The sequence below is a fragment of the Strix uralensis genome, chromosome 19 (assembly GCF_047716275.1).
Source record: "Strix uralensis isolate ZFMK-TIS-50842 chromosome 19, bStrUra1, whole genome shotgun sequence".
In the NCBI taxonomy this organism is placed as follows: domain Eukaryota; kingdom Metazoa; phylum Chordata; class Aves; order Strigiformes; family Strigidae; genus Strix; species Strix uralensis.
This window is the reverse complement of record NC_133990.1, coordinates 11,778,044-11,804,879: the sequence shown is the minus strand read 5'-3', so window position 1 is coordinate 11,804,879 and position 26,836 is coordinate 11,778,044. Positions and strand designations below refer to the sequence as shown.

Genomic DNA, 26,836 nt, shown 5'->3' with positions numbered 1-26,836 from the left:
TTTTTTGAGGAGTGGTGGTCTCTCTAACACAGTTTTCTAGGGAAACAAGCAAGCGCTGTGTGGGCAATGTGTGGCAGCTATGTGTTCCTACTCACTCATCAGCTTCAGAGATGTAAATCTGGAAGATGCAAAAAGTACTTGCAGGTTTTGTGGCTGGGCAGCCTGGCACTGCTGCCAGGCAGGGGACAGCCATATATCAAACTTCACTTTTTTGTAGCAAGCAGAAGGTCCACATAGGAAAAAGAAATTAGTGGTGCCCAGACTACAGAAATACTCCACTCATGTTGCACCTTCTCGCATGTGGGAGACTGGAAGGGGACAGAGCAGCCTGTGGGAAGCAGGATCCTACAGCTGAGTTTGTGCAAGGACCAGCTGGGCAGCGTGTGGTACAGTGGTGTGACGTGTCCCAGTAATCCCGATAAGGAATTGGGTAATAAAAGTCTTTAATTTGCTTTAAAAGCCCTTCTATAGCACTAGTGTGGGACAAAAAGCTTAGACAAAATCAGAATCAGGCTCATTAGCTTTTGAGAAAAGTACCTTCCAAATTACTTCTTCCCTGATTTATTTCTGTATTCATTTACTAATTACACAGCTCGTTTTTCTTCAGCCCATGATCCCAAACCCACTTGTAGAAGGGAGGTTCTGCACAATGCTCTTAGAGGAAACCCAGTTTGGTACTTGCTGGTCAAGGAAAGAGATAGTCCCTGAATAAGGGGGATGTTTTCCTGTCAATATAGCATTCAAATTTAGCTTGCCACTGTAGGCAACGTGGACGTGGCATTAAAAGAAGGAGCTTAAGTTATTAAACTGAGCTGCTTTAATCATTCAGTTCGCGGAAATCCATTGCTACAGGAGACCTGAGGATTAATGTATTTTTACCACAAAGCCAATACATCTATTCTGATCAGTTAGCAATCTCTCACTCATGCATATGAAACTTCATTCTCTGGGTTTGCACTCAATAGCATGGGACCAAATGGAGTTTTATTTGGAGATTGACCCTGTTACCTTGAATCTCATCATTCTGGTAGCTAGTTATGTTATTTTGCTTCTGGTTTTCCTGATCTCCTGCGTGCTTTATGACTGCAGGGGGAAGGATCCCAGCAAAGAATGTGCTCCTGAGGTCCCTGCAGACACCCAGCCTCCGATCCGGCTGGTGGTGATGCAGCAGGGCTCCCCTGGCACCCACTGGGCAAAGGGGCTCGTCTCTGCCTACGAAAACTCCTCTGACCTGCCAGGGAAAAGGACTACTGTTGTGTAAGGGGACCCTGCCTCAGAGCTCCGGTTTCTGCCGATCAGCTTGCCTCATCTGCTATGTTTACTCTCCGTTTGCAAAAGGATAACGCATTCACTAGGTAAGTTGAGATGCCAATTTATTTGATACGGTGCCATTGCCAAGGGGGTCGTTTTACATTCGGCTGTGTTCTGCATTGATACAGGCTTGCAGTCCTGCCTGCCATCCATAAAGAGGCTAATTTCCATTTATGCTGCTGCTGCCTTGCAGCCCCCTGGCACTCGGAAGCAGCGATGCTGTTATCCACTCAAGCACTGAAGAAGGGCCTTGGTTTAATCTCGAATCGTACTTGGTACCGTTATTTTTGCAGGAATACAATGTTGTTCATAGCATCCCACCCCTGATGGACTGAGCTGTGCTGCAGCCTCGGCACATCTTCCTCAGCTGGCAGAGTACAAATGACCTTGGCAGGCTGTTTATCTCTCCAGTGAGAAAAGAAACGCTAAGGGTTTTAAAAGGATAGAGATAGTGCCTTTCTGATAGAAGCCAGCTGCTGCTCCCATCAGAATTTAATACTTTCCGTGTTGTCTGTAAGCTCCCCAGAGGGCAGTGCCAAGCCTGTCTTGGCACTTACTTTCTGTAGGTAGAACATAAGCTCTACTCTTACAGGGCAGAGTACCCCCTGCCCCACACAAATCCCCTGACAGGATGCAATATGCTTCCTGGAAAAGCTGGGTACAATGCCTCCTGCCCAAGGGAAAGCATGAACTGGGGTAAACTTACCAGTAATGTGATACGTGTGAGTCATTGCCGCCGTCCACCCCACTGAAACAGGCATTTCTGACCCTCTGCAGCAAGTGCGACCTATGTCCTGGCTTTCAATGTGCATCTCCATGTGTCTGACCCTGCCTCTCACCACCAAGCCTTCCTTCAGCTGTATCATATTCCAGCTGGGCCATGTGAAGGCTGTTATTGTATCTCCAGTAAATCTAACATTATCTGCATTGGCCTCTGTTATTCTTCCCATAATTTGGGAGCTATAAGCCAAAGGCCTTTTTGGCTAACAAGCTTCTTCTGCATCTTGCTGGTTTTCTCCCTCTTGGTGCTTGATAGATTTAAGTTCACGTCTCTTGAAAAGGTAAGAGATGGGGTTTTTTTGTGCTCCAAGTGCACAAAGGGACAGAGACACGAGAGATGTTGATCTTGTTGCCACAGAAGTGGCTGCAGTGTTGTGTAGCTGTTCCCGAGCACAGCCAGCTCAGGTCCTGCTCTGTCCCCATCAGCCTGGGCTGCAAACCCACCTGAGAAGCTGGGGAGACACTGCTCAAGTTGGTCCCTGTTGTGTTTTGTGCTGGCAGAGGCACTTTGTCACTGGTGGTCAAACCAGCTTTTAAAACTAATTTGGCTGCAGGGAATTTGTGGCTTAAGTTGGTTTGCTCTACTCAAATGTGTCCATGATTGAACAAAAAACTGAAATCTGTTTTCTGAAATCCTAAAATGGGACGCTTAACGCCAGGTTACTGTGTTTGTCTTGGTAGTGCTTGAGCTACTATGTAAAGTACTCTTTAACTGGTGGATTTTAACTGGTTATTAAGGGAAAAATAGCACTGGACCCACACTGTTGCAGGTGTCTGTCCCACATGCTATTTTACATCATGTTAATGCAAAGTACCCACATTGTCCTATAGAAAGCTTTAGTAAACACGGTGAGATTTATTACCTGTCTGTCAAGTGTTGTCGATGACTCACTGGATGCAGTGGTCCTAATGCCTTCAGGACAGGATTTTAAAAACTTCCAGATGTAAACTGCAGTGAATTCAAACCACAGTTGCCCAAAGCTGTCGGCTGGATTGCATGGTTTGTACTCCAGTGGATAGTGACCAGCTGCCTGTGCTACACCCCCAGATGTGCTGATATGCACCGCCAGCAGGGCATCCTGGCACTGGCAAAGAAATCTCATGATATGGAGTATCTTTTTAATTATCTGTATTTAAAAAAAAAAGCAGTCAGCATGGTTAGTGGGTTTTCTTTTGGTTTCTAAATTCTTGAGGGTGAACCCAGGTTTCATTTTCAAGCTGTCCTTTGCACTCCTGTGAGTTACAGATACACCTGGTTTTGGAAGGAAGCCAGAATTGGAAGAAAGGCTCCTGAGAGGTGGGGGCTTGAATAAAACCCTTGATGTGATGGAACTGGTAGTAAATCAGAAGTTGGTGGCATGATCCTCTGCCACATATCACCCTGAAATAATTATGTTGAATGTCTTGTTTTGGTCATTTAGCACTGAAAAGGTGCAATTAGTTAACTGCAAGTTGTAGCTGCTTTAGCAAAAGTTGGCAGTGCCTAAGCTGCTGGTATGTAATGGCCACTGTCACCCACGCAGGCCAGTGTTATCTTTCCTTGGGCTCTCCTATCTGCCTTATCTTCAGCTTGTAAGCTCTTTAAAGCTTTTTGTGTGTTCATATATCATCTAACATGCTAGGAGCCTTCTCAGTGATAAGGGATCCTTGGTGTTAGGGAACAGAATAATCTTTGCTAAGAAGACCTTGGAGGGACTAAAAGGAGCTCAAAAATATCACGAGAGTGTGGCTCAAGCTGTTTTCTTTGTTGATGGTGGGATGTCGTATAAAATGCCCCAATGCCAGCAGAAAAGCTCTGCAGTTCTTTGACGAAAGTCATGCAAATAATGTAATGATACCATGACACGTCTGCTGTATCTTTGCCACCATGTTTGTTTATGTAAGTAATACATGCAGAGACAGGGACTTGCAAGACTACGTTAATAAATACTTTTAGATAGCTGAAATTCTCCAGATACATATTTTTCTCTAACAGCAACCCTTTTGTGTACACCAACCACAGCCTCTCAGCTCCTTGAAGCTCAATGGCAAAGTTGTTGATCTTGGCGTGGTCAAGTTTTCTTGCTTAAGCTTTAGGAAGTCGGGCTGTAGTGCCACAGGCAGTGCCTGGGGAGGCTGCGGGCAGGGGAGCGGTTTCTAGGGGCACAGTGTTCACTTGGAAGGAAAGTTATCAGTTGTGATACAGCTCATGGACTCTGCCCTGAAACGTGGAGGTAAAAGCGGGAAATGACACTTCCCTCCTGATAGTATTTCTAAACAGTGGGTGAGATTCCCTCCCAGAAAAGGAGAGACAAGTGCATCAGGCCTTTGCCTTCCCAATGGGAACAAAATGGCTTCCTTAGTTTTGTCTATACTAGAATGATATTGGTGTATTAAAGCAGTGAGAGAGCCCTTGGGTACGTACAGAGAATTGCAAGTAATCAAGTCACTGTGAGTGAAATTACTGCTTTGTGGAGGTCTCTGCTACCACGCTTTACTTAATGACTGTGGCAGGATGAATGCATGCAAATGGGCTTTTATCAGGCCAAGCTTGCAGGAAATCACCCTTGAAGCTGCATTCCCTCGAGTGCTTGCAGTCCTCTGCCACATCCTTCGCATCATTGCGAGAAAATGAGCAGTACAGCTATTTTCCTTAAATTGTACTGTGTAAAATGCATATCCCTTGCTTGAATTCACACGGTATACAAAGCATCCTGAAACCAGACTTTGCTGATAGCTATACCAAACCGAGCCGTGCGGGGGAGTTCTGCTGAGACTGAGATATCCCTTTGAGATATCTGCAGCATCTTGCAAGCTCTGGTCCACAGCTGGCAGCGCGGCGCTGGGACGTCTCGCTATGGAGATCTACAGCTGCAGTCAAACAGCCCTCATCTAGCTCTTTGCACATACTCTGTATCTGGCTCTGCCGTCACTGTTCAGGTGATCATTGGGCTTTGCTTACACATTTTGCTGTGCTAGCTGTGCCTACATAGACGTGTGTTTTGCCTAGAGGATTAGGTAGTATTTTAAGGCCTGGATATTTAGCATAGAAATACTGTTTTCGAGTAGGTGCCATTTGCAAATGAATAAGAAGTTGGTAAAAATTTTGTTAACATTTATTCAGACACAATATGAGTCGGAAAGCGTTAGATGGATGGACAAGGATTTGGGAAATATCCTCTGTTCCCAGTTCTGCTTATGGGGCATCCTTAGGCAGCTCATGTTCCTGCTGCACTTTGCTCCACATGTCTCTGCTCCACATTAATTTTCTCTGCTCCTCTGCCCTGAGATTTCTTTCTTAGACGTTTGTGCAGTTCATAAGGGGATTACTACAAAACTGTCATGCAGGGGCTGCACCTGAATTTCACTCTATGAACTAACCCCAATAGGTTCAATGAAAACAAAATAAAATATACTCCAACTGAAAATGGCTGGAGTGGGTAGAGCGAAGTCAATGAACAAGCCATGGTACATCCGGGGAAGCCATGGTCATAGAGCCTTAAGGTCCTTGCTTTGGGTGAGCTATAGTCATCGTGGAGGTCTGACAATCTGTAGCTCTGTAGTTTGAAGGGAACAGAGTGCTAGTGGAAGGATTTATTGCCGTTCTGCAGGAAGCAGGAATTCAGTCTGTACTGGCTCACTTTCAGTTGGCTTTAGTGCCCTTTTAAAGTTACATATTACTGCTTCTGTAAAGCCTTTATTAGAGGGTTTCACAGAAACAACATAAAAAGAACCCCAGATTTCTAGATTTCTCCAACATTAAGTCAAATGTGTCATTAAATTCACTGAAAATACATCTTTCATGTGAGGCTGTTCCATTGTAAATATACTGTCTAAGCCTTCATTTTTTTTTAAAAAAAAATCCCTAATAAGCCACTACATATGAGTAGAGGATTAGTCCAGACAGACAAAACCATATTCAAAAGGGACAATTCCTTCCCATGTAGTGAATTTGTTTAATTTGAAAAGGGATAAATCTCCTCTTATTTTTTTTATTAGCACATTGTTCTTACAGTGCAAATGCTCATCCTCTGATAGTGCTAAGTATAGAAGCACAGTAACATGTCCAAGTCAAACCCCTTGGCTGTAAGAATTGCTTAAGAGGAGTTTTTACTGCCTATAACTGCATCACCTTGCACTATTGGCTCTTCAGCTAACATAGTGTTGGTGCTTTGGTGGGAATGCCAAGCCATAAGAATTGATACTGGGTGTTTAATTGGAAATACTGTTCTTCCAGCTGTGAGCCAATACTACTTCGTGCTTCAGAGAGCCCCACAGCGCAGCGTGCCATCTTTTAGATGGATTAAAAACTGCAAGCCCAAGTCTCTCAACATACCTTTCTACTTTTTATAAGGCAAAGCATTGACCTGTATCTCCTGGTCCTGCTTCAGTCCAAATGACTCTGTGACTCTCCCAAGTGCTTGACTCCCTGTGCTGAATCTGTCCCATCGTGTAGGGTCTGGGTGTTGAAAACAAATGTATGTGTACTGCTCATGTCCCGAAGGGACTCCTGCAGCCTGTACCCAAAATAGCTGCATTTCAGTGGTGGAACAAATGACAGCCAGAGCCATAGCAAGGATTCGCACATGAGGAGGGTGTGAAGGATGGGGGGATGTAAGCTGGAGTCTGCTGGTAGTTGCTGTTGCTCAGGACGAAAGCAGGTGTGGACTCCTGGGGCTGCCATTAGGACTTTGAGGTAGAGATCTGGTCCTTCACGCTTCAGTGATAGAAAGCTAAATTAATTGTTTATAAATAAATTGCTCTGACATTCACAGCAGAAAGCTATCTAACGTAACAAGAGAAAATTATACCGAAATATAAAAAATGGGAAAATTGGAATGGCTGCCATCCCTAGCTTCTGTTCCAACTCCTGGTTTGGTCTTCTCGTTTCCTCCTTCTCACGTGTGCTGGTTTCCTTGGAGATGCTGCTGCTTAGTTTCCCTCTCTAATAATGACACTGTTTGACATTAACCTTTCAGAGAGGCATTTCCACCTTAATGTGACAATCTGGGTGCATTTTTTGGAGGCGGATACTTGTCACGAGGCATCCGAATCCAGCATCTGATCACTCAACCCAGGCTGTGGATGGGTCAGTCTCTTCCCAGATATGCAGCAGATGCTCTGTGTGGGCAATGAAACTGTGCCCTAGTTTCTCCATCTGTTAATGGCAGTAATAATTGTTATGCAACTGGGCTGTTGGGTCGATTTAATTAATATTTATGAAGGAACATGAGATCCTTTCACGGGCGGTGCTATAGAGATATTGTTAATTATGAATGATTATATATTTGTGTCTCTTCCTGAGTGCATAGGAGACTTGGACATATTGTTTAAGCACCCACATTTCGCACTCCTTCAGTATTGAAGCTTATTGGGCACACAGCACAGCTCTTCGTTACCCTAAAAATACACTGAACTTAACTGCTATTGACTTCAGCATCAGCAAGGAATATAGACTTAGCATCCACCTCTATTTATGTTAATGATATTGCCTAAATCATCAATAATTTTTTATAACTTCATTAGGTAATATTTTTCATGTTACTCTTTTGGTCCAACCACTTCTTTTAAATAAAATAAATGTATAAATTCAGGCCAATTCTAGGTCTAAACAAGGGGAGGCAGGAATTGGGCACGTTTTTCCACCTATGCCTTCTTCAAATGACACAACAGAGCCCCTGAAGTTCTGAGGGATTCATGTGAGTTGCCTCAAGTTTATTGTTGGAAACTGGGCATTCATAAATAAGTTTGATAAGCATAAAGGTGGATTGAAAAAAGATCTGTGAGTAGCAGCACTTGATTTAATGTCTGTGTGCCATGTTCATTGCATATAGCCACTGTACCACTTACCCTCCCCAACAAAAAATTCAAAACAGTACTTGATGGAAGCATATTAGTAGTGCTTATTTCAGGTGATTTTTTTTTTCCTATTCTCTGCATGTTCTTCTCCTCTCAGGAGCATATTAAGCACAGACTTGACATGTCATGTACTACTTTCCTCAAAAAAGAGGAAACCTACTTGTTTTCTTTCTAAAAGAAGAGAAGACGGCAGCAGCCTTGGCTTGCTAGAGGACACACACTTCACCTGTCCTGAGCCTGAAGGACGTGTCCCTTATCAGAGAAAAAGGATCTGTCCGAATTTCAGTTGTTTCCCTGCTCGGAGCAGTGCAGGGATGTGGCTTGCTATCTACAGGGCTTGCGGCAATGTTTCCATTGGATCATTTCTCATCAGCCACCAACAGCTCTGCAATTTCCAGCCCTCCAGGCAAAGCACGCAGGTTACAAGGGCAGATAAGGTGTGAACCCGGGGACACTGGAGGGAAAGAAAAGCTTTTTGCTGAGATGGAAATAGTATTTTATCACTTTCAGGGCAATAGTTTTAGACTAGGTTTACACTGGAACCAGGGTGGTTTAATAACAGGTGGGTGTTTTTATTGCTAGCAAAAACTCTGATGCAGACACGATTACGCTAGGAAAAAGTAATTTGACAATAAGCCTTATTTTGCTTGCTTGAATCTATGTGTACTAACTTGGCAAATAACCTCCTTTATTAATTGAAGCTCTATTTACAGTTGATGGAGACAGACAGCTTGTACGGACATGCCATCAAATCTTTTTCTAGTTCAGACAAGGCTCTATAAAGCTGCATTTTTATTTATATACATCTGCAGAATTGAAAGTCGGGGCAGTGCTTGTGAAGCCAAGTGTTTTGTCCCTGGGGTATTGAATAGAAGGCAAATCTTTGGCATCAGGAGGCTCTGTGTTTGTTTTGGGAAGGAGAGCTGGCAGGGATCCCAATGTTAACTCTGAACATCTGAGGAAAAGGCTGGCTGGAAAGAATTATGTCGTGACGCAGACAGGGGAAAGCCAGGAAATTCGAAGCCAGGACAGAGACTCTACCTTAACTCATTCTGGCATGGAAAAAATAATTGTGAAGTGTTAACACCACATCCTTGGGACGCACATTTACGAAACGTGCTGGTGTTTAAGAGTTCCTTGGGGGGATGAAGGTTTTTACCAATTTCTTGCGGCAGAGGCTAGAGAACTGCTTGGACAAGTGAGAGCTTTAAGCTGTAACTGGAGGAGAAGATATGGCTCAGCATTGTCAAGTCTGTGTTTTTGCAACTGTCTTGGCAGGGTTATTTGGCCTGGGAGGACACATGCTGCTCTCCTGTTATTACCTCTATAGAGCTGCAGGGACAAAGGACCCTTTTTCTTTCCCTCCAACTAATGTTGTCTTGCCAGTTTTGCAGTGTGGTGGATCCTGGGGCTTCCCTCCTCTTGTGATTTTGTGTTCTCAGCAGCACAAAAGTCCATCTGCTTCTTGGGGTGACAGTTAAACTGCCATTAGGAGGATGTAAGATACTATTGCGGGCTGGTTAATGGGAAATGGTTTTGCAGATGGACTCGCTGCTCTTCCCCTTTTGCAAACAGAAAATGCTTTGCCCACTTCATCTGCTTAAGGTGAACGTGTGGTTTTATTTCACTACCTATTTGCTCTGTTAGCGTGCAGTGGGAGAGAGGATCCCCCAGCCTGGTGTATAGCATCAGAGAGGAGCAGGCAGCAGTGTTTGTGGCAAGAGAGCAAAGAAAGGTTCCAGCATTGGTGGGGCTGAACGGTGCCTGTTAAAGCTTCCCCCCAAAGGTTACCGAAGCCTCTCCCACAGGGCAGAGCTTCAAAGCACGGTCACGCTGTAGGGCCGCTGTTTCCTGTTTTGTTTAACAGCTGCTTGGGAGGAGGCAGGTTGTGACTGTGGTTTTTCTGTGCCCTCTCTTCTGGGAAGTGTACAGGGTAACCCAGAGTAACAGATGTCAGAGAAGCCAGATGATTTCCATTTTTTAGAGCAGAAGTCAAGGCATACTTTCTGGATGAAAAGGATGAAGGAAAATGGCTTAAGGCCAGGTTGTGCCCTCATTACACAAGGGTGAAGCACCTCTCTTTGCTTCTACACTTAGCAAAGTCTTGCTCTTACCTGGACTGGACTGGGTCCAGCTTTTTGCTATTACTTGCTTTCCAGGCAGGTGTACAGCAGCATTCTCACCTGCCTGTGATGCAGAGGGCACCCTTTGATCTCCAGGTACTTCCCATCCTGCACAAGATGGGTGGAGAGAAAGCTGGTTCTTGGCAGCCACCTGCATGATCTGAGAGGCCAGACCCCGCAGGAGGAGCACCCGGACCTCGCTGGGACTGCAGCAATGCGTGTCTTGAGCCAGGCCAGGCGGGACGCATGCTGCCAGCGGCACGGCTTGGAGTCGGAGCAGTGCATAAGGATGCTGCAAGCGTGGGGCAGCTTCCTGTTCAGCGCAGGGCTTGAAAGCATCCTCTTGGGTCAGAAGCATTTTACCACTCTTGTTTGATTTAAGTACTACCCTGTCAGATTAGCTCTGCTCCTAAGGGCACCAGCTTTATGTCTTCACAGATAAACCTGTCAGCCGGATCACATCTGTCTCGAACTTGCAGGATAACCCACCAGAAGGCAACGAGGGCTCAGATAAGCTCTGAGTTCAAAGGGGCAGTTCGGGCTTAAAACTCCCGGTGTGCCTGATCATGACTTTAACCTTAGTTGGGGACAGCAAGTGCCCAAGATGACTGGAGCAGGGCAAGGCTTCCACACTTCAGCGAGAGAAATAGGTTTGTAGGTACAGCCCAGGCTGCTGGCACAGCACAGGCTCCTGCAAGAGGCATGTGGTGAAGTCAGAAAATGCTTTAATGTTTTGCCATGGATTTAAAAAATTGAAACAATCATAATGCCTACCTCCTAATAAAAGATAATATAGAAAGAAAAGCAACTCTATCAGCTTCTTTAGTTGTTATACCCATATTAATATATAATGCATGCATACACCTACATGCACAGAGACTTATGTCTTTGTGCACGTAATTACAGGTTGTTCTATAAAGATTGCAGGTGCTTCTATTTTAACCCTGTATTACAGAATCTTGAATTCAATACAGAAATTACCTCAGCAAGATTCTCATTCTTCACCTCACCTCAGATCACCCTCTTTCTCTTCTCCAGAAGCTCATAGGACAGGGCAGATAATTTGACAGTCAACTGCATAAAGCAACTACTGTCCTAAGCATCCTCTTTTTGGAAAGCATATTCTGGGATACAGATACAGCCCACCATGTGCACTTTGTGTTTCCCCACAAATCCCTGGTTTTTCCATGCTCCCTTTTTTTGATTTGTAGGGGACAGATTCTGCTGCCTGGGACTTGAGCATGAGCCTGGACCAGCTCCAAAGCTGGCGGGCTGTGCTCTGCTCTTCCTTTCTCTGCTGCAGGCAGGAGGTTACTTGAGGTAATTCAATGGGATTTCAGTGGAAATACCCAGGGGTGACATGAGTGCAAGTGCAATGCAGGAGAGAAGGTCCAAATTTGCATGGGTACAACCATGATTAGTATTTGGCTGCCATGCTTCAGAGCCTGTGTCAAGACATGATTTGGCTGCTGGACACGCTGCTTGAGTGTTTCTGCCATCCGTTTCTGGTTTCAGGTTGAGCAGCTTTCTGGCTGTCGGTTTCCACACCGCCTTTGTTGCTCTTTGTACAACAACATGACCACTAATTGCTCCAGCTAATTAACTGTTACAAGACAGTGTCTTGGTCCTCAGACCCAACCCATGGATTTGAGGAAAGCTTTCCTGAGAAGCAAAGACAGTTACATTTATGAACACCCTAAAACCATGTCATTAGAGCATGTGCCTGGGAGACATAACACTTCACTTTGTTTTCCTTTCAAGAGCCTTGAGCAATGTTTTTTCTTAGTCATCAGTCAGGATGCTTCATAGTGGACAGACAGCATTTTCAAGTGGAGATGGGATGAATGAAATCAAATATTTGTTTCAGTTTGAACTAAAATAATTTGTCTAATCAGACCGTCTTCCTCTGAGGTCTGTCCATGAAATACAAAGTGGCAAACAACAGCTCTGGACTTAAAACTTGAGTCCCTCCCTAACAGGCTGTGTCCTGTTCAGCAGAGATTTCACTGGATTCCCAGGGATTTCTTGCATTAATTAAGGTTTGGTGCAATAACAAAAATAGCTTCTCTGCTTCTTTTGAAGACTTTAGTATCTGGCAAAGCACCCCATTCTCTGAGTAGCTTTGCACCTTCAAAACTGGCATCCTATGGATATAACCCCCCCAAACCCCCCATGCAGAGGGGGTGTGTAATGCTACTGATACAGCAGCACTGGCTGCTCCGTACCCAGCCAGGGCCAGCTGCTGGTAACAAGATCCTTGTTTTTGTCAACCAGAGATCTCATTTCTGGCAGACCTCTACAATGACTTGTGCATCACAGAAGGCAGACTTGTACACAAACTATAAATCATCAGGTCTTTTCTTTCACTACCTTTTGCATAGAACGTAACAGCAGTTCTACTTTCTTTTGACAATGCAGTAATTTATCATTTGACAGTGGCTTAATGAAAACCCTGCTGCTGTTCTCACTGGAATTTGAGAATCGACACTACAAAGAAGTCCTTCCTTGACCTTTCCCTCTTGGCTGCTCCTGGAAATTAGTGTGTCTTCATTTTAATGAGCTCAGAGGATTGGGGAGTTGAAAGAAAAAAAAATCAGCTTCAAAAATACCTAGCCTCCTCTTGTGAATATGTCAGGACATGTTTTTAGATACAGAGCTCTCTTACCTGAACAGGCTTGTGCTCTCCTTATTCTGTGACTTCTCCAGCTGAGCTGTTTCTTGGCTCCAGCCTATGGTTTATGATGCAAGGCCATGTTTACTTTGCATGAGGTATGTTGCAACATATAGACCAGATCTTCAGCTGGTATAAATGACCTGTCTTTGCTCCCCTCTCTATCACTTCTGCAGTCAAATCTAGACGGCAAACTATGGGTCACGTACATGTTTGCAATATACACACATCTTTGCAAGGCTTCCAGGAGCTGCGTCTAAACTGACAATGCAATCATACAAGCAAAATGGAAGAAAACACACTAAATGGGAATGACAGTAAGAACAGAGCAAGGTCAGGAGATGCTGACTTCAGGGCTTTTTGCTTTCCCAAAGGTAGATGAAGGGGTCCCTGGAGCTGTTCAATTCCCTCCCTGTGGGTCATTTCCTTGGCCTTGTGGGCTCTGAACTGTGCCCACGTGCAGGGGTGAACTGTGGGTGACGTGGAGACAGAGCCCAGTATCAGCAAGTGTTGCCGGTCTGCAGCCCCATGCTCACACAGTTTGGGATGTGACTTCTGCTTCAGGGTCAGGTGACTGCTGCTTTTCCAGGGGTGATGGTTTGTGACTAAGTACCCACTAGCTGCAGAAGTTTGTAAAGGAAAACAAAATATTTGCCAGCAGTTGAAAAAACTCAGCTGAATGGGGTTTTTTACCAAAAAGTTTCACAACTGACCAGGCATCTTGTTGCCTTTCGGGGTATTGAAAATTTTCCTTATTTTAACTTTTTTGTTGGGTGATTTCTTCCAGAACTAGTGTTATGGGGTCAATGAGGTTTCAAACCCAAGCTTATGGCTATGGAAACACTACTCCTCTCTTTTAACAACCTGATTAGAAATCCCATCTGCTTTCACAGGCAAGGGGGAGGCACCTCCAGAGGAAATTCAGATCTTAGCTGGATTTTGTTTATTCTGAGAGAAAGCTGAAGGTGATGAGGTACTTCATTTGGATGCTTAAGGTTCAGTGGGAATAACGCAGGTTTGGTCCCTACTGTATGTTTTGGGTTTCTGGTCCTGGGGTGGTATGATCACAGCTGTATAGAAGATCCACTGCGATTCAGTGTCTTAGAAAACATTTGCTGTGTGAACTGTACATTAGAATTTGTATAGGGTTGGATGTTGTGTAAATAATAGTCTTTTGTAGTAATACACACACACTATCTCGCACACGTTTATTTAGTAGCAAATCGGAAAGCTTGGAAGAGAACCATGTTTGCAAAGGGCTGTGATGGCAAATGTTTCCTTCTCATGTTGATGTGCGGCACATAAGGGAAGCCGATATATAATGGAGAATCTGTAGGAAAGGTAATTTATTCTATCAACATCAAATACACATACAAAACAGTATGGCTCTGTATTTATATTTGCGGTTTATTAGCACGAATAATGGTGAAGTGAACAAAAAATAAACCATAGTGAACATAAAATAAACCACACTGAAATATGGGAGAAGCATCAGTAAACCTCTCCTTGCTGCTACTTCAGTGCACTTATCCAACATTAGTGCTGAGCACTCCCAAACCAGAACTGAACAGTTCAGCTACAAGGGGAGCCAAGGAGGAAAAGATAGTGATTATTGTTTATGAAATCAGGGTAAAATCTGGATGGAGCAGCCATATATAAACGTGGATGTTGCTAGATGAAGGGATGAATGTGCGTATGTAAAATGCCCTGAGGCATTAAATCCCAACAGGAGTCTTGCAGTGATGCTGCACCAGGATGGGATTGCTCTGCGCAGAGCAGGACCTGCCATTAGCCAAGGGACTCTTTGATTAAGGAAGACTTTAGCTACGCTGAGTTTTGCCCATTTTTAATAACAAAAGTTTCACTACCTCACCTGCAGGGAAGCAGAAGCTCTCTCCTTCAATGCTGCTTGAGGTTCCAGAATAAGAAAAGTGATTGCAATTTCCTTGATCATGTCAAAAAAAGTTTGCCATAGCTGACAGTTTCTGACTGTGGCCTCTCTGGGGAGCCGGGTGTTATTTTTCCAAGTGGGCTGGTTAATAGACACCAGCTTTGCCACTGTGAAATGGGGAAAACAGCTGCAGTTTTTACAGTCAGGTAGCTAAGCATGGTCATCCCTGAGTAGGAATGTTGTGTTACGCTCACCTAGCTGTGGCGCAGTAAAAATTATACATGCCTCGTCTCCCCAGGGATTTTACAGCTATGGAGCTGAGGCACATTAATTATCCTGCCATCAAAACAAACCATTCTCCTGATCTGAGGACAAAGCTGCTGCTCGGAGCTGGCCTCAGGAGCTGGAATAACAGGGGCTACGTGAGGTCAGGGTGGAGGTGAGCTGGCAGAGCTCCCTGGGGCAGGCATGCAGAGTGACTGCCCGCATTCCCACGTGCTTAGCTCAAGCTCAGGCTATGTCCCCTGCTATCATGCTCATTTTTGATGACAAAAAAGAACAGCTTCACCACTGCCTCTACATGAACATTGGAGGAAGGATGGGCATCATCCCATTCCCCTCCAAGCTATGAACTCACTCCAGTGTGCAAAAATTTCTAGTTGGTGTAGACCCACCATAGCCCAGGCTGCGACCAGCTCTTTTTTTGTCAGCTGGGTGCACAGCGTTTCTGGCAGGGTCAGGGTGGGAATCCCTGCTGGAGGCCCATCCTTACAAAGCTTCAAAACCAGTAGCAGATGACTGGGATGCAGTCCCACAGGGCTGCTCGGTCCTTCGCAGGTGCCAAGACTGATGAGCAGAGTTGGTGTCTTCCTGATGCTGTTCTCCATCCCTGCTCCATCAAGCCCTAGTTGCAGTGGGTGAATTGTGACCGAAACAGAGACTCTGAACTGCTTGGTTTGTGTTTTTACATTTCAGTATAAAAAGCAGGGTTTGGGATGTAAAGCTGTGCAGCTGATCAGCCAGAATAAAGGTCCAGAGAGCAGCCCTGGCTTACATCGGCTGCACTGGAGTCACAGCTCTTAAGACCAGCTGAGGATCTGCCCTTCAAGCTGAGCAGAACGGCTGGTTCATTCCTGTCGTGCCATGTTTGGTGTTGAGTGGAGGACTGCTTTTGGAGGCAGGCACATTTATCACCCGCAGCAAAGTTTAATGGAGAGCCAACCTTTTTGGCAGCTTTTTATTGCAGGGAGGGGAGAGGGTTTATGTGAACTGGATTTGTGAATGCCGTTGTACAAATATTTGTTCTCTGCTCCTTAGCAGCAAAGGGATGAATACAAACAACATCTCCATTTAAGGTACCACTCACTTGTTGCAAAAGACTTGATCCAACTTTGGTTTTGTTATAGACCTCCAGCTCGTTTTGTAGGTTGTGTAACGTGTAGTGCAGCCCCCACTCCATAGTGAAGAGAGGCAAGAGTCTCGACAGAGCAATGCTGCAACGATGGAAATTCTGCATAGGGTAGAGCTTTGGTCTGGGTAATGGCTGTAAAAAGGGCACTTTTGGGATCCTCAGTCACTAGTATAATTCCATCTATGTCTAGTTATCGCAAGCATCCATCTGCACCCATGAACGCTGGATCTAGCCACGAGCATCCAAGCAACGGCGTACCCAGTGCTGGTGGTTATTTACCCAGTGAGACTTGGCTGCTCCAGGCAGTTCTCTCTCTCCTGCAGTCACTGCATCAGAAGATACCATTCTTACTATAGGAAAAAAAAAATTCTAAAGATTAAAAAAATTCACAGGAAAAATTTTAGCATGCAGATTCAGTGCACAAACTATTATGACTGCTCTGCAAATGACCCAGGATCAGATCAGATTATCAAGACTCCAGTTCATAAAACCTCTCCCCCCCAGCTGGGATTAAACCTTAGTCCATGCATTGAAAAGTAAAGAGAAAATGAAATATTGAATAGTTGCTTCCAAAATGAACATAGTCTATCCATTGTGTGATTTTTCCTACAGGACAAATACTGTTTGATTATGGCATTAAATACTATATCATATTAGACATATACAGCAAGACTAAGCCAGAGCTGACTTTAAGAATAAGGCCTTTGATTTTGCAACTTTAGTACTATTCTTTTATGCGGTAGGTGGCAAGATTTTGTGTTTAAAAATGTTTATTTTTAAACCACCCCTTGCGCAGTGGAGCACAGGTCTCTGCTGCAGAAAAACTGTAATAAAAATAACAGTTTGAACAAACTAAAACATTTAGCTTTAATTTTCTTTAGTGATTTCATATCAGGCTTCTATCATCACTGTAATTTGATATTAATATTTTTGAAGTTTAAGTACAGGAGCATTTTTGGCAGTTGTTTTTAGTAAGTTCCCCATTAATGTCTGCTTAAATGGAGACAGAAAGAGTCAAGCACATATTTAATTATGGACATGTCCACATGATAGCATAAAAACTCAAATGAAAAAGAAACATTCTTTTAATATTAATTATCTGGAGATTTTAAAGTATCGGTCATCTTTAAATAGCACTATATTGATGACTAAAAGCAGCACTAATGTCTATTGCACTATACAGCCTGTAGTTTAACAACCATTTATTTTAACTTTCTATGTTGCAGGCACGCAAGTGGAGCGTAGTGTACCCCTCAGTTCGGATGGGATTAACGCAACCATCCAAAGATTAGGCCTCTGCTCCCCAAAACTCTAGAACAAGAGGAGAGAGCTGAGCTCCTCCAGAGTATCACCTGTCCTCTGCTGAGGGGTATCTTTCCTCGAATAAGATTCGCTCCCTTTAGTCTTGAAAGGCACTAAAGATCTTTTAAGTAGTTAACATTAGTTCAAACGTACCCAATACAGCTCTACTGCCAAAATATGGGAATTTGGATTTCCACTGAAAAACTCAAATGTGCCTTTAGAAAATTCTCATAAAACCTTTTGTTGTTTTCACTGAAACCTCCACAGAGGTTTTCCCAGTGCCAAGGGAGTTAATGGCTTTGGGGTTCTTTTCTACAATATAAAAAGCTAGTATTTAAGTAAAATACTGTTACAAGACTCCAGTAAAATTACAAAGAATTGACAGCAATTCAGAGACCAACACTCATATTTATATTAGATGTAAAGCTGTTTAAAATGAGTTGTGTACAGTCGATATCAGCAGTGTGGGGCACAGTTGCCAGCGAGGGGCTGGCCGAGGGCACAGGCAGGTACCACGGTGGTGGTTAGCTGTGACAGGTACCGCCAGCCACACAGCAGGCGAGCAGCAGCATGCCCTCCCCATCCTCACTCTCACATCAGGGCTGTATCTCACCCTGTAATTTATAACATTGATCCTGCCAAAACCATACAGAAAGGAGGAGAGTGGTGTGACCTCAGCCAGGAGGAATGGCCCAAGCACAGCGCAGGAATTCCCGGGCTTTGATCTGCTGCCAGCGCCACATCCCAGCCACTGGGGAAGCTACTGAGGAAACAGATTTTGAAAGCGTGGCCTTCCTCCAAGGCTCTGGGTTCCGTTCCCAAAAATGTGGCCTTGCAATTTTGCATCCACGAGCATAAGATATCCACCACAGATAAGAAGGTTGTAACATCCAGTGCAGCAGAACAAGATAAGCCCCAGTGAGGATTCCTGCTCCTCTCTTTGGATAACCAAAAGTAGCTCAGACGTGACAGCCCCAGGGAAGGAGCAGTTTCTGGAAAGCCATGCTCTGTACACACAGACATCTCTATTTCAGCTCTTCATCGAGGACATTGTCTGTTTATTTCTTGATTTGTTCAACCAACTTATCTTCTTGTAAATATTACTATTGAGCCTCAAGACCCAGATATCCGGAGGATTGGAATTTGCTGTCTTGAGGGTCTCCTGTGCCCCTCTGGATTGTTGTTTACTCACTTGCTGTCCAGCTGGCTTCTAAAAACCTCCCAGTTATTAGGGGTTTTTTTCCCTTCAGGCCTTCCAGCAGTTACGCGATGGGTTGGAGTATCATCAGTGTATGTCCAATCTCTCGGTGACATCACTGGAACGCTGTAGACTTTCGTCTACCACAACAGAAAGATAAGTCAGGTCAGAGTCTATCTGAAAACTTATCCCTTCCACCAAAGATAACACAATCTGTAACTCTATCTCAAGGGCAGAGTGAAAACTGAGTCAATGGTGGAGGCCAGGCCTCACAAAGGTTGCCAATAACAGTAACATTTGTTTTGCAGTCACTCTGTTTGCCAGCCCAGTAGACAAATTTGCACTGGAATCAAACTTGTTGATACCTCTGTCTCTTGCAAGTCCTCTAACCTCTCAGCAACTTGGCCTGTCCACCAGTAATTAAATGGTACATACCAAGAGTTTCTGGTCATCCGGAAGGGACATTGTGAAACAGAACTCCCTTTACTCTTTGTAACATACCACAACCAAGAGAACGAGCATTTGGATTTTTGTCATTGAATACCATAAATTATTTCTGCAGAAACACTGAAAGAAAAAGTCTCCCAACATACCAGGGTAATTGAAAGTTAGATGATCACCCAGCTCTCCTTGTCCCTGCCAGCCCCTCTGCTCGCTCTTTCCAAGGTTCACAAGGGTTACTTAGAACGGGAGATATGGTAGCGACAGTGTGTCTGGTGTTTGTTGGGCTCTAGTAAAGAACATATTCATTTTGTTTCTTAGTCACATTTGTAAACATTTGCAAGCAATAGAGAAAAATGGATTCATATTTTATTAAGTCTCTTTACAAAACCTAGAAGACCTGAGATAATGCTGTGCATTGGAGTATAGGTGTTTTCTCCCTTTCCAAATGTATTTATTGAAGCTAAAAAAAATAAAACTAACAAGCTGTCAGCAAGATGCTTTGTGAGAAGGCCCCACGCATTGCTGGCAGGAAGGGCAAAGTGAGTTCACAGGCTGCCGGGCTCCGAGCAGCCCCTGGCAGCCAGGCTGAGCCCCCATGCAAGCTGCTGTTTCATGACCTGTGCAGGGCAGTCAGGCACCTCTTCAGTTTAACTGACTTCCACTCATCTTGATCTTTATCTCCTATATTTGTTCTTTTGTAAACTATTGAGAAAACTACATACCATTTTAAGCTAAAATATAAAAATAATATAATTCAGCAAACATCTTAAAAATCTTAAATTGAGAGATTCAAATCAGAGTAAAATTTCAACCATTTAACCACTGACAAGAAATCAATTCTTTTTCTTTTGCTAAATATGTTTAAAATCTCTAAGCAGTCCAAATGGGATGTGGAAATCATTTCCTCTCAGATGACAAACGACAGGCTAAATTCCACCCCCTCTGTTCACTTTAGGCTTGACCTAGAGTTGATAGGAAACAATGAGAGTCTTTCTGTTAACTTAAATGGATTTTATGTCAGACCCATTAAGTAACAGCTTATTTCACTTCATTGATTGTGATGTCAAAAATGAGGTATTAGAGTGATTATGGATGGCAAGACATGTCCACAGAGCAAAAACCCAATAGTGGGAAGAAAAAAGGAAGGTAAAAATTTTTGCATGTCTATGTCATAAATATCGATTAAAGATGGTCCGCTTTGCCTGTGGAAAGGGATTTAAACATGGAACTGGTTTACTCTGGCTTTGGTATAAATGTGAACATTTTTCATTTACTTTTGAAGAGGCAAAAATTTGTGGATACATAAAATATTGGGACCAAAGAGAAATAATTTGTTCTGCATGGGTAACACGTTGCTAAAAAAATCTTCAAAAGCCTCCACTTTTGGAGGCTTAGTGTGGATGCCAGAATCCAACATCTGTGAGAGGGCAATTAATGTACTTTTTTTTTTTTTTTTCCCAAGAGTGGGGTGCAGCTGGTGGCGATGCTTTCCTTTGCAGGCCACAATAATGAGACCCCACCAGTGAAACTGAAAGATTGGATGGGAGACTTGGTCTCCTAGGATCTACTGACACTGAAAGTATATATTGTTATAATACAGTTAGAAGAAATATATATTCTCTAATTGTAGACTTTCTAAAGGCAGGCTACAACACAGAATCTCATGAGTCTATTATCCCTTTAGTTTAAGAAACTGAACTGTGATTTTTCAGGTGTTCTTGACAGTATGATTCCAACTCAACCTGAAGACAACAGCAGCTGCTTAGCTCCCTCCCGAGTCAGGTTGTCCTGATTTGGTCTTTTGTATTAAATTCTCTTTATGAGTGAATTTTACCTTTATATTGCCTTTTAATACACTTCTATTTGCCTGTTAGCTTAAATTACATACTGATTTCTGCTGGAGGAACTGACAGATATTCCAAGGACTATGGGCCACTCAACCACAACTAGAAGGTTAAAATCCCTGATCATCTTTTTTATGGTGCAATTACTAAAAGCCAAAAACCCCTGACGTTCATTACTTCTAAACAAGCCTTGAATTCTGGTACATTTATGACTAAAGCTTCCCAAAGGAAATACTACAGAATCAATATCTGAAAGCAGGATATTTCTGTATTTTTTGAAGTTCTCTGCAGTCATTAACAGACTTGATTCATCTGATGACTCAGAATTTGTGCAGCTGGTCCAAGGCCAGTACAGAGACTGACAAGTGCTGCTTTTCTCTCCTCCTCTAAAGATGCAATCTTGTCTCAGTTGCACAAAGCACCTCCTGCCCTTGTGGAAACTTCATCTAAGGAGAAGGTTGAATGCATTAACATGCAAACATGGAGGAATTTGATGTTTCACTCCAACAGAAAGTTCTCTTTGTAACAAATAAATCAGTGTGATCCTACTAGAAAATGTCATCGATTGAAATACATTTGAGGTACATCATGAATCCAGATGAATCCAAGTTTGTTAATCAAAACAAGGGAAAAATATCAGAGTTTTTGAAACAGTCCCAACAACTGGTATATTAGAAGATGTGCTTTTAGGATCAAGTATGACATGGGATCTTATCAACTTTCAAAAAAAGACCTTTTCATATTTTCCTTTGTTGGAAAAGATAGATTAATATAAAATTTGATCTTCTTTGGTTTCTCAATATGCATTTTGAAATCTATGTAATTTTGTTTACTACTGGAAATGCAATACATGGAGGACTATTATTTGATACACAGACCAAATAACTGCAAAATAATGTTTCTCCATTATTTTCCTGAAGATACAATTAAACTGCATTAGTCACACAGATAATCAAAATGTAATTTCATGTTTGTCCCTTGTTTAGGAGCTCAACTCTCATTGATTTGAAGTCCCTAAATCAGTGAACAACCAACATATATTCTCCCTGCGTTTTGGTTTAAGTTTTCTAAACAATTAGAGCTTATGTTTTCTATGACATATTTAGGTTTTATTTTTATTATAAAATTCCAGACTCACGCAAAATTTTAAAAAGTTAATAACTCAAGCTTTGCTTTCAAAGGGGTTCAGTAACTCAGTTCACAGATGATTTAAATAGTCAAATGATTTTAAAACATTGCTCTCTTCTGAGAGTTTATAGCCACACTACTCAATTCCCATTAATTGCTTTCATATTAAAGATTCCTATCGACTTGAAGTACTTTTCTATTATTCCCCAAGGTAACTGTTTATTGCTCCCTCAAAATCTTGTGGGCATGAAAAATACACTTTTCTCTGAAATACTGACAAAAGAGAAACTTTCATCAGAATGTGACATTTCATTTTCTAGCGTAATGTAATCTAATACAAGGCACATCCCTCTCAGATCACTTGTTTTATTTGCAGCAAGTCTTCACTATTATATTAGTAGGCAATGCTGTAATCCCATTTCAGGTCTAGTGCTGGCAGCAAGAGTGCAGTGACATCAGGTAAATGTTTATGTTTGAACATTTCTACTGCAAGTGGCTGTATATGCCAAGGAGCCAGACCTTCTTAGATACCTGTGTCACCCTGGAAAAGTTGTCCAGGCCAGAACTAATTCCATTAGTGTTTGGAAAGCTATTTATAAACCTGCCTTCAGTGGGATGACCTTATTAATTAGATTGGGGGAAGGCTGAGGGAGGGAGAGGTGCTCATTTCACAAGACCATTAACATGCATTTCAGTAAGAGATGCTTCTCCTTCACACTATGCTCAAAAAAACCTGTTAGATGAAGCAGAAATCTGGGTCAGTTTGCAGCAAGCAGACAAAAAACAGAGCTATAATCCATGCTGCCTGCAGGACCCTCGTCCTGGTTCAGACCCAGAGCATAACTTTTTACAGGGTAGATCTGCTGCCACATGTCCTTGGACATGCTAAGAAAGTCCAAGCCCTTCTCTGGGTTGATTTGCCCAGTTGATCTGTACTACAGAGACATGTTTGAGGACATGCTAAGAGGGAGCAAAACCTCAAGCTTTCCCCCGAGTGCTCCTGAGCACCCCACAGCTCACACTGAAGCATGAGCTTGTGCCCAGAGTGGAGCACATAGCACTTCACCTTGGGCTCTCCTGAGACCTATTGCTGTCCTGGTCTTACAGTCCACATTATTGCAAAACTGTTTTTTGTATTAGATACTTGAAGAAGAAATAGAATTTCCTTTAAAAATTACATCAGTAAGATATGTTTTACCAGCCAAGATGATCTTTTTTACACTATATTTCTACCACAGCCACACACATGTATGAAGCAGGCATTTTGTTACAACCATGCTTGCTTCAGAACTTGCTTTCTAAGTGCTTTACCTCTACAGCTTCTAAATCAAACCTTAGTGAAACCATCACCATCCTCCATTATCATGTACACCCCTAAGAGCAGAAGATGAGATCCTCATTCTGTTTGTTATGAAGGCAGAAGGGTATTTTTCTCCACCCTTACTTACCAGAAATGCTTGATTTGTTCTCCCATGTAGACTGGGAGTGGAGAGGAGTTTCACCTGTCAAACTTGTTTCCCGTGCCTCATTAAGGGCCCCGTGCTGCTCAGCTTGCTTCCCTGCTGCATTAAATTGGCTAAGAGCCTCCTGAGCCATAGTGTGCTGCCCTGCTGCCTCCAGAATCAGCCTGTCACCACTGGCAACTCTAAAAAGTAAGTACCTGGGAACATTAGCAATGTCTTGTCACCAGTACATCCATTTTGGCAACCATGAAGCTGCTTACAAATGTTTGCTTCTCTGTTATCTGTTTCACAAATCAGGAGGCTAGTTATTGCACAGGCTTATAATGAGAACTTGTGTGTGCCAAATGGCTAGAAGAAAGTCAGCTTTTGTGTGAGATGTTTAGTTTTATTAATATAACCTCCTGATAGAATTTAATTTACCACTGACATCTCAAGCGGCACTTAAATTTTCATCCTGGGTGGGGAAAAGGAAGCTTTCAACAAGTCCTGCCTATTTATTTGATAGATTTGTGCATCCCAAGGCAATTTTGCAATGCAGTGAAAACTACAGACCCCACTTTTGTGTTCCTATTTGCGTTCCTTCCAAATCCTATAAAAGCGTTTGATGTCTGATTCAGAAATTATGTATATCTGTGTGTCAATGTAATGCTCGTAATTAGTCCAGGAGTACAAACTCCTCCATCCCCAGACAAGTAGATAGTGACTGTGAAGGACCGGCAGGAAATTCTGCATGGGTAAAATTTGACCTAGAAATAATAAGGGCAAACCACATAGCTCATGTACTCATTGACTTCACTGCTGAGACTGTCAGGAATTGCAATTAGTAACAGAACTGCTATGCAGACACCTTCTATTAGGTGTCAAATGGGTGTCTATTAGGTATCAAACTGGGATTGCCTAGTTCATTTTGGACAATCCATTTTACAAATACCTCACTGCCCTGATCAGAACTAAATTATCTTTAACCAATGAAAAAATAATAGGTTAAATTTCTTATTAATGAGTCCTTGGCTGTTCATTTTCAATACATTGTTCCTTCTTCCAAACGTACTACGTGATAGTGCTCCACAGTAGGGATGCATTCAGTAAGGAAAGTTCTTCCATCTTCTTTTAACCCTGACTCATCTGTTAAAATCCATTTCTGGCTGAGAATATTTCTAGTGTTAAGAACATTTTTAAATCATATGGACATTGGGTATTTGAAGGTTTTTTCTTTCACACTTTGTAAATAAGAGTAATCAAGCTAATAAGGTTTTTGCTTCCTTATTTTTGTATGCTTAATGCCAATGCTTAATGCCAATTTTTAGGATTTAGAGTTAATAGTTACTTGGCCCATAATAAGGGGTTTCTTTTGTTGTGATTTTTTTTTTTTAAGGTATTCTGATTCATTAGATCATAAAAAGCAATTACAGAGATGAGCTCAACAAGAGTCACGGGTACTGAAAACACGTTATTGGTCAGGACCACTTTAACAATATCTATGCTGAGTAATTTAGTGGTCTCCTAAGAGACACAGACATTCAGTTCAAAATCTTCCAGTCTCACCACTGCTGTCATGATGGTTGGTGGTCTTCCTAACCTGGTTCTACTTGGTCAAGCTTCATGATTTGAATGTTCTCATTTTCATTCAAAATAAACAAGTTTGAAATAGTAATTTTTTTAACTGTATCTTGAATCTGTAAATCTTTGATGCTCCAGCAACAGGAAGCTACACCAATTGTTGTTTAACAACAGAACAAAGTTTGACCTCAGAACAAAGGTGGAAAAACAGGCTTTGAAAACTGTGAGGAGAAAAACTCTCTGTGACACATTTGCTGGTAGAGTCTAGATCAAATGTCAAAGGCAGCAGGGAAGGAAATGAAAATGAGAGTGGCTTCGGAAGAGACAGAAGGAAGAGTCGAAGAAAGGCAGAGGGAGTGAGATAAGATGGAGACAAAATGCAATGCCTCTGTGCACACCTTTGAAGGTCTCAGCAGATTCATTTTACAGGAATCAGTCCAGCCTTTTACCAGAACCACAAAGAAGCCAGCCATCCACTCATGGTGTCCATAATGCCACACATTCCTGAACATTTTTACAGCCTGAAAGAGTGAATTATTGGGGCAGTTGCAGAGGAATTCAAGGATGGGTGTGTGGTATTGAGTGGGAAGGTTGAGCCACCGCAACTTCTGCCTCAAAATAAAGCCATGCTGTTGGGATACTACTGAAGCTTCAGATGTTCAAATGCAGCCATGTGTGTGTGGCTGGGTTCTTCAGTGATGTCCTCAAACTTTGCTCCTTTTGGATTAACAGTGGTGTCCTCAAACTTTGCTCCTTTTGGATTAACGGATAACATAAGCCATATGAGACTTTATTAGCAGTGACACTGTTAAATCAGATGACAGATTGTACCAATTTATTAACAGTGATACCTCACTGAGATTAATAGGAGTGTTTCTCGGGGAACTAGCTTGGCTCTGCATTTCAGGAGCTCTCCTTTCCAGCAGCAAGCTCTACCCTTCTCTCTGAGCAAAGTTGAGCAGCTGACTGTCTGCAGTGGTTTTCTGGCCCAGCCCCAGCCATCCTTGCAGCAAGCGCCTGCTGGAGACCAAAATCTGCAATTTGTGCCAGAAGAGTTTATTCCATCCTGAAACTAGAGAAACCGAGAGGCAAGTCTTGCCATGGCAGTTTACAAAGCTGTTACCACCTAATTGCTCACTCCTGGCATGGAGGAAGAGTTAGTAGAAGGGACTGAGGGCCATGAAAAGTCAGATTTAGCCTGATGGCCAGCCAAATCATGACGCTTACGCTTCCTTCTGCTGCCTGTGGTGGAGGTGGTTACCTGGCAGAGGTGACACGTTTGGCTGGGGAGGTGACTTACAAACCATAGCAGCAGCAGATCCCATCTGTCTCGGTCCTTCCAGAAAAGATGTTGATGCCAGATATAGTTTATTTGTCTAAACTGGTGGTTTGCTTTGGTGTGCCTATACTAACCACTTTTGTTGAGGGCTGGAACTATTCAAAATCTCATTGTAAACAAGATCTTAGATTAGAGGGCAGAAGCTTGAATAGAACTTAATATTCTCCTAATTCATGCCCTGATTTGTACTATACAAGGCAACGCCATCACACTTATCTTACGGAAACACGCTTGACACAGTCTTTTCACTTAGTAAAATAACGCTTGCTCGGAAAATTTTGGTTTGACTAGATAAGATTATGGCTTACAGCTGGGGGAACTAGGTAGATAGCTACCCAGGTTATCAGAAGCAGCCTAGCCACTGTAACCTGGATTTAGAGCGGAGTAAATGATTCCATGTGCAGATTTATGCAGGCGCAGACCCGCGGCTTTGCCGGAGGGGGGTTCTGCCGCACCCCCGGGCCCTGTGCCGGGGGTAAGGGTACCCAGGGCCTGTGCCCCTGCTCAGAGCCCGGCGCCTCGGTCAGCCCTTG

At 43.1% G+C, this 26,836-nt stretch overlaps 2 protein-coding genes across 2 annotated transcripts in view; both read left to right on the top strand.

Annotated features, from left to right (window-relative positions):
• The first annotated feature begins 931 nt into the window (after positions 1-931).
• SMIM36 (small integral membrane protein 36) lies at positions 932-1,261 on the top strand. The gene has a single exon (XM_074889201.1). It carries the CDS (start codon positions 932-934, stop codon positions 1,259-1,261), a length of 330 nt encoding a protein of 109 aa, XP_074745302.1.
• MMD (monocyte to macrophage differentiation associated) overlaps positions 1,153-26,836 on the top strand; it is a 45,428-nt gene continuing 19,744 nt past the window's right edge. Inside the window, exon 1 of the mRNA XM_074889199.1 lies at positions 1,153-1,355. Coding sequence (XP_074745300.1) covers positions 1,315-1,355 — 41 coding nt within the window. The 5' untranslated portion in view covers positions 1,153-1,314. The remainder of the gene's footprint in view (positions 1,356-26,836) is intronic.

What these genes read in the sequence shown, in the direction of transcription:
- SMIM36 (XM_074889201.1), top strand. Translation starts at nt 932, where the DNA reads ATGAAACTTCATTCTCTGGGTTTGCACTCAATAGCATGGGACCAAATG.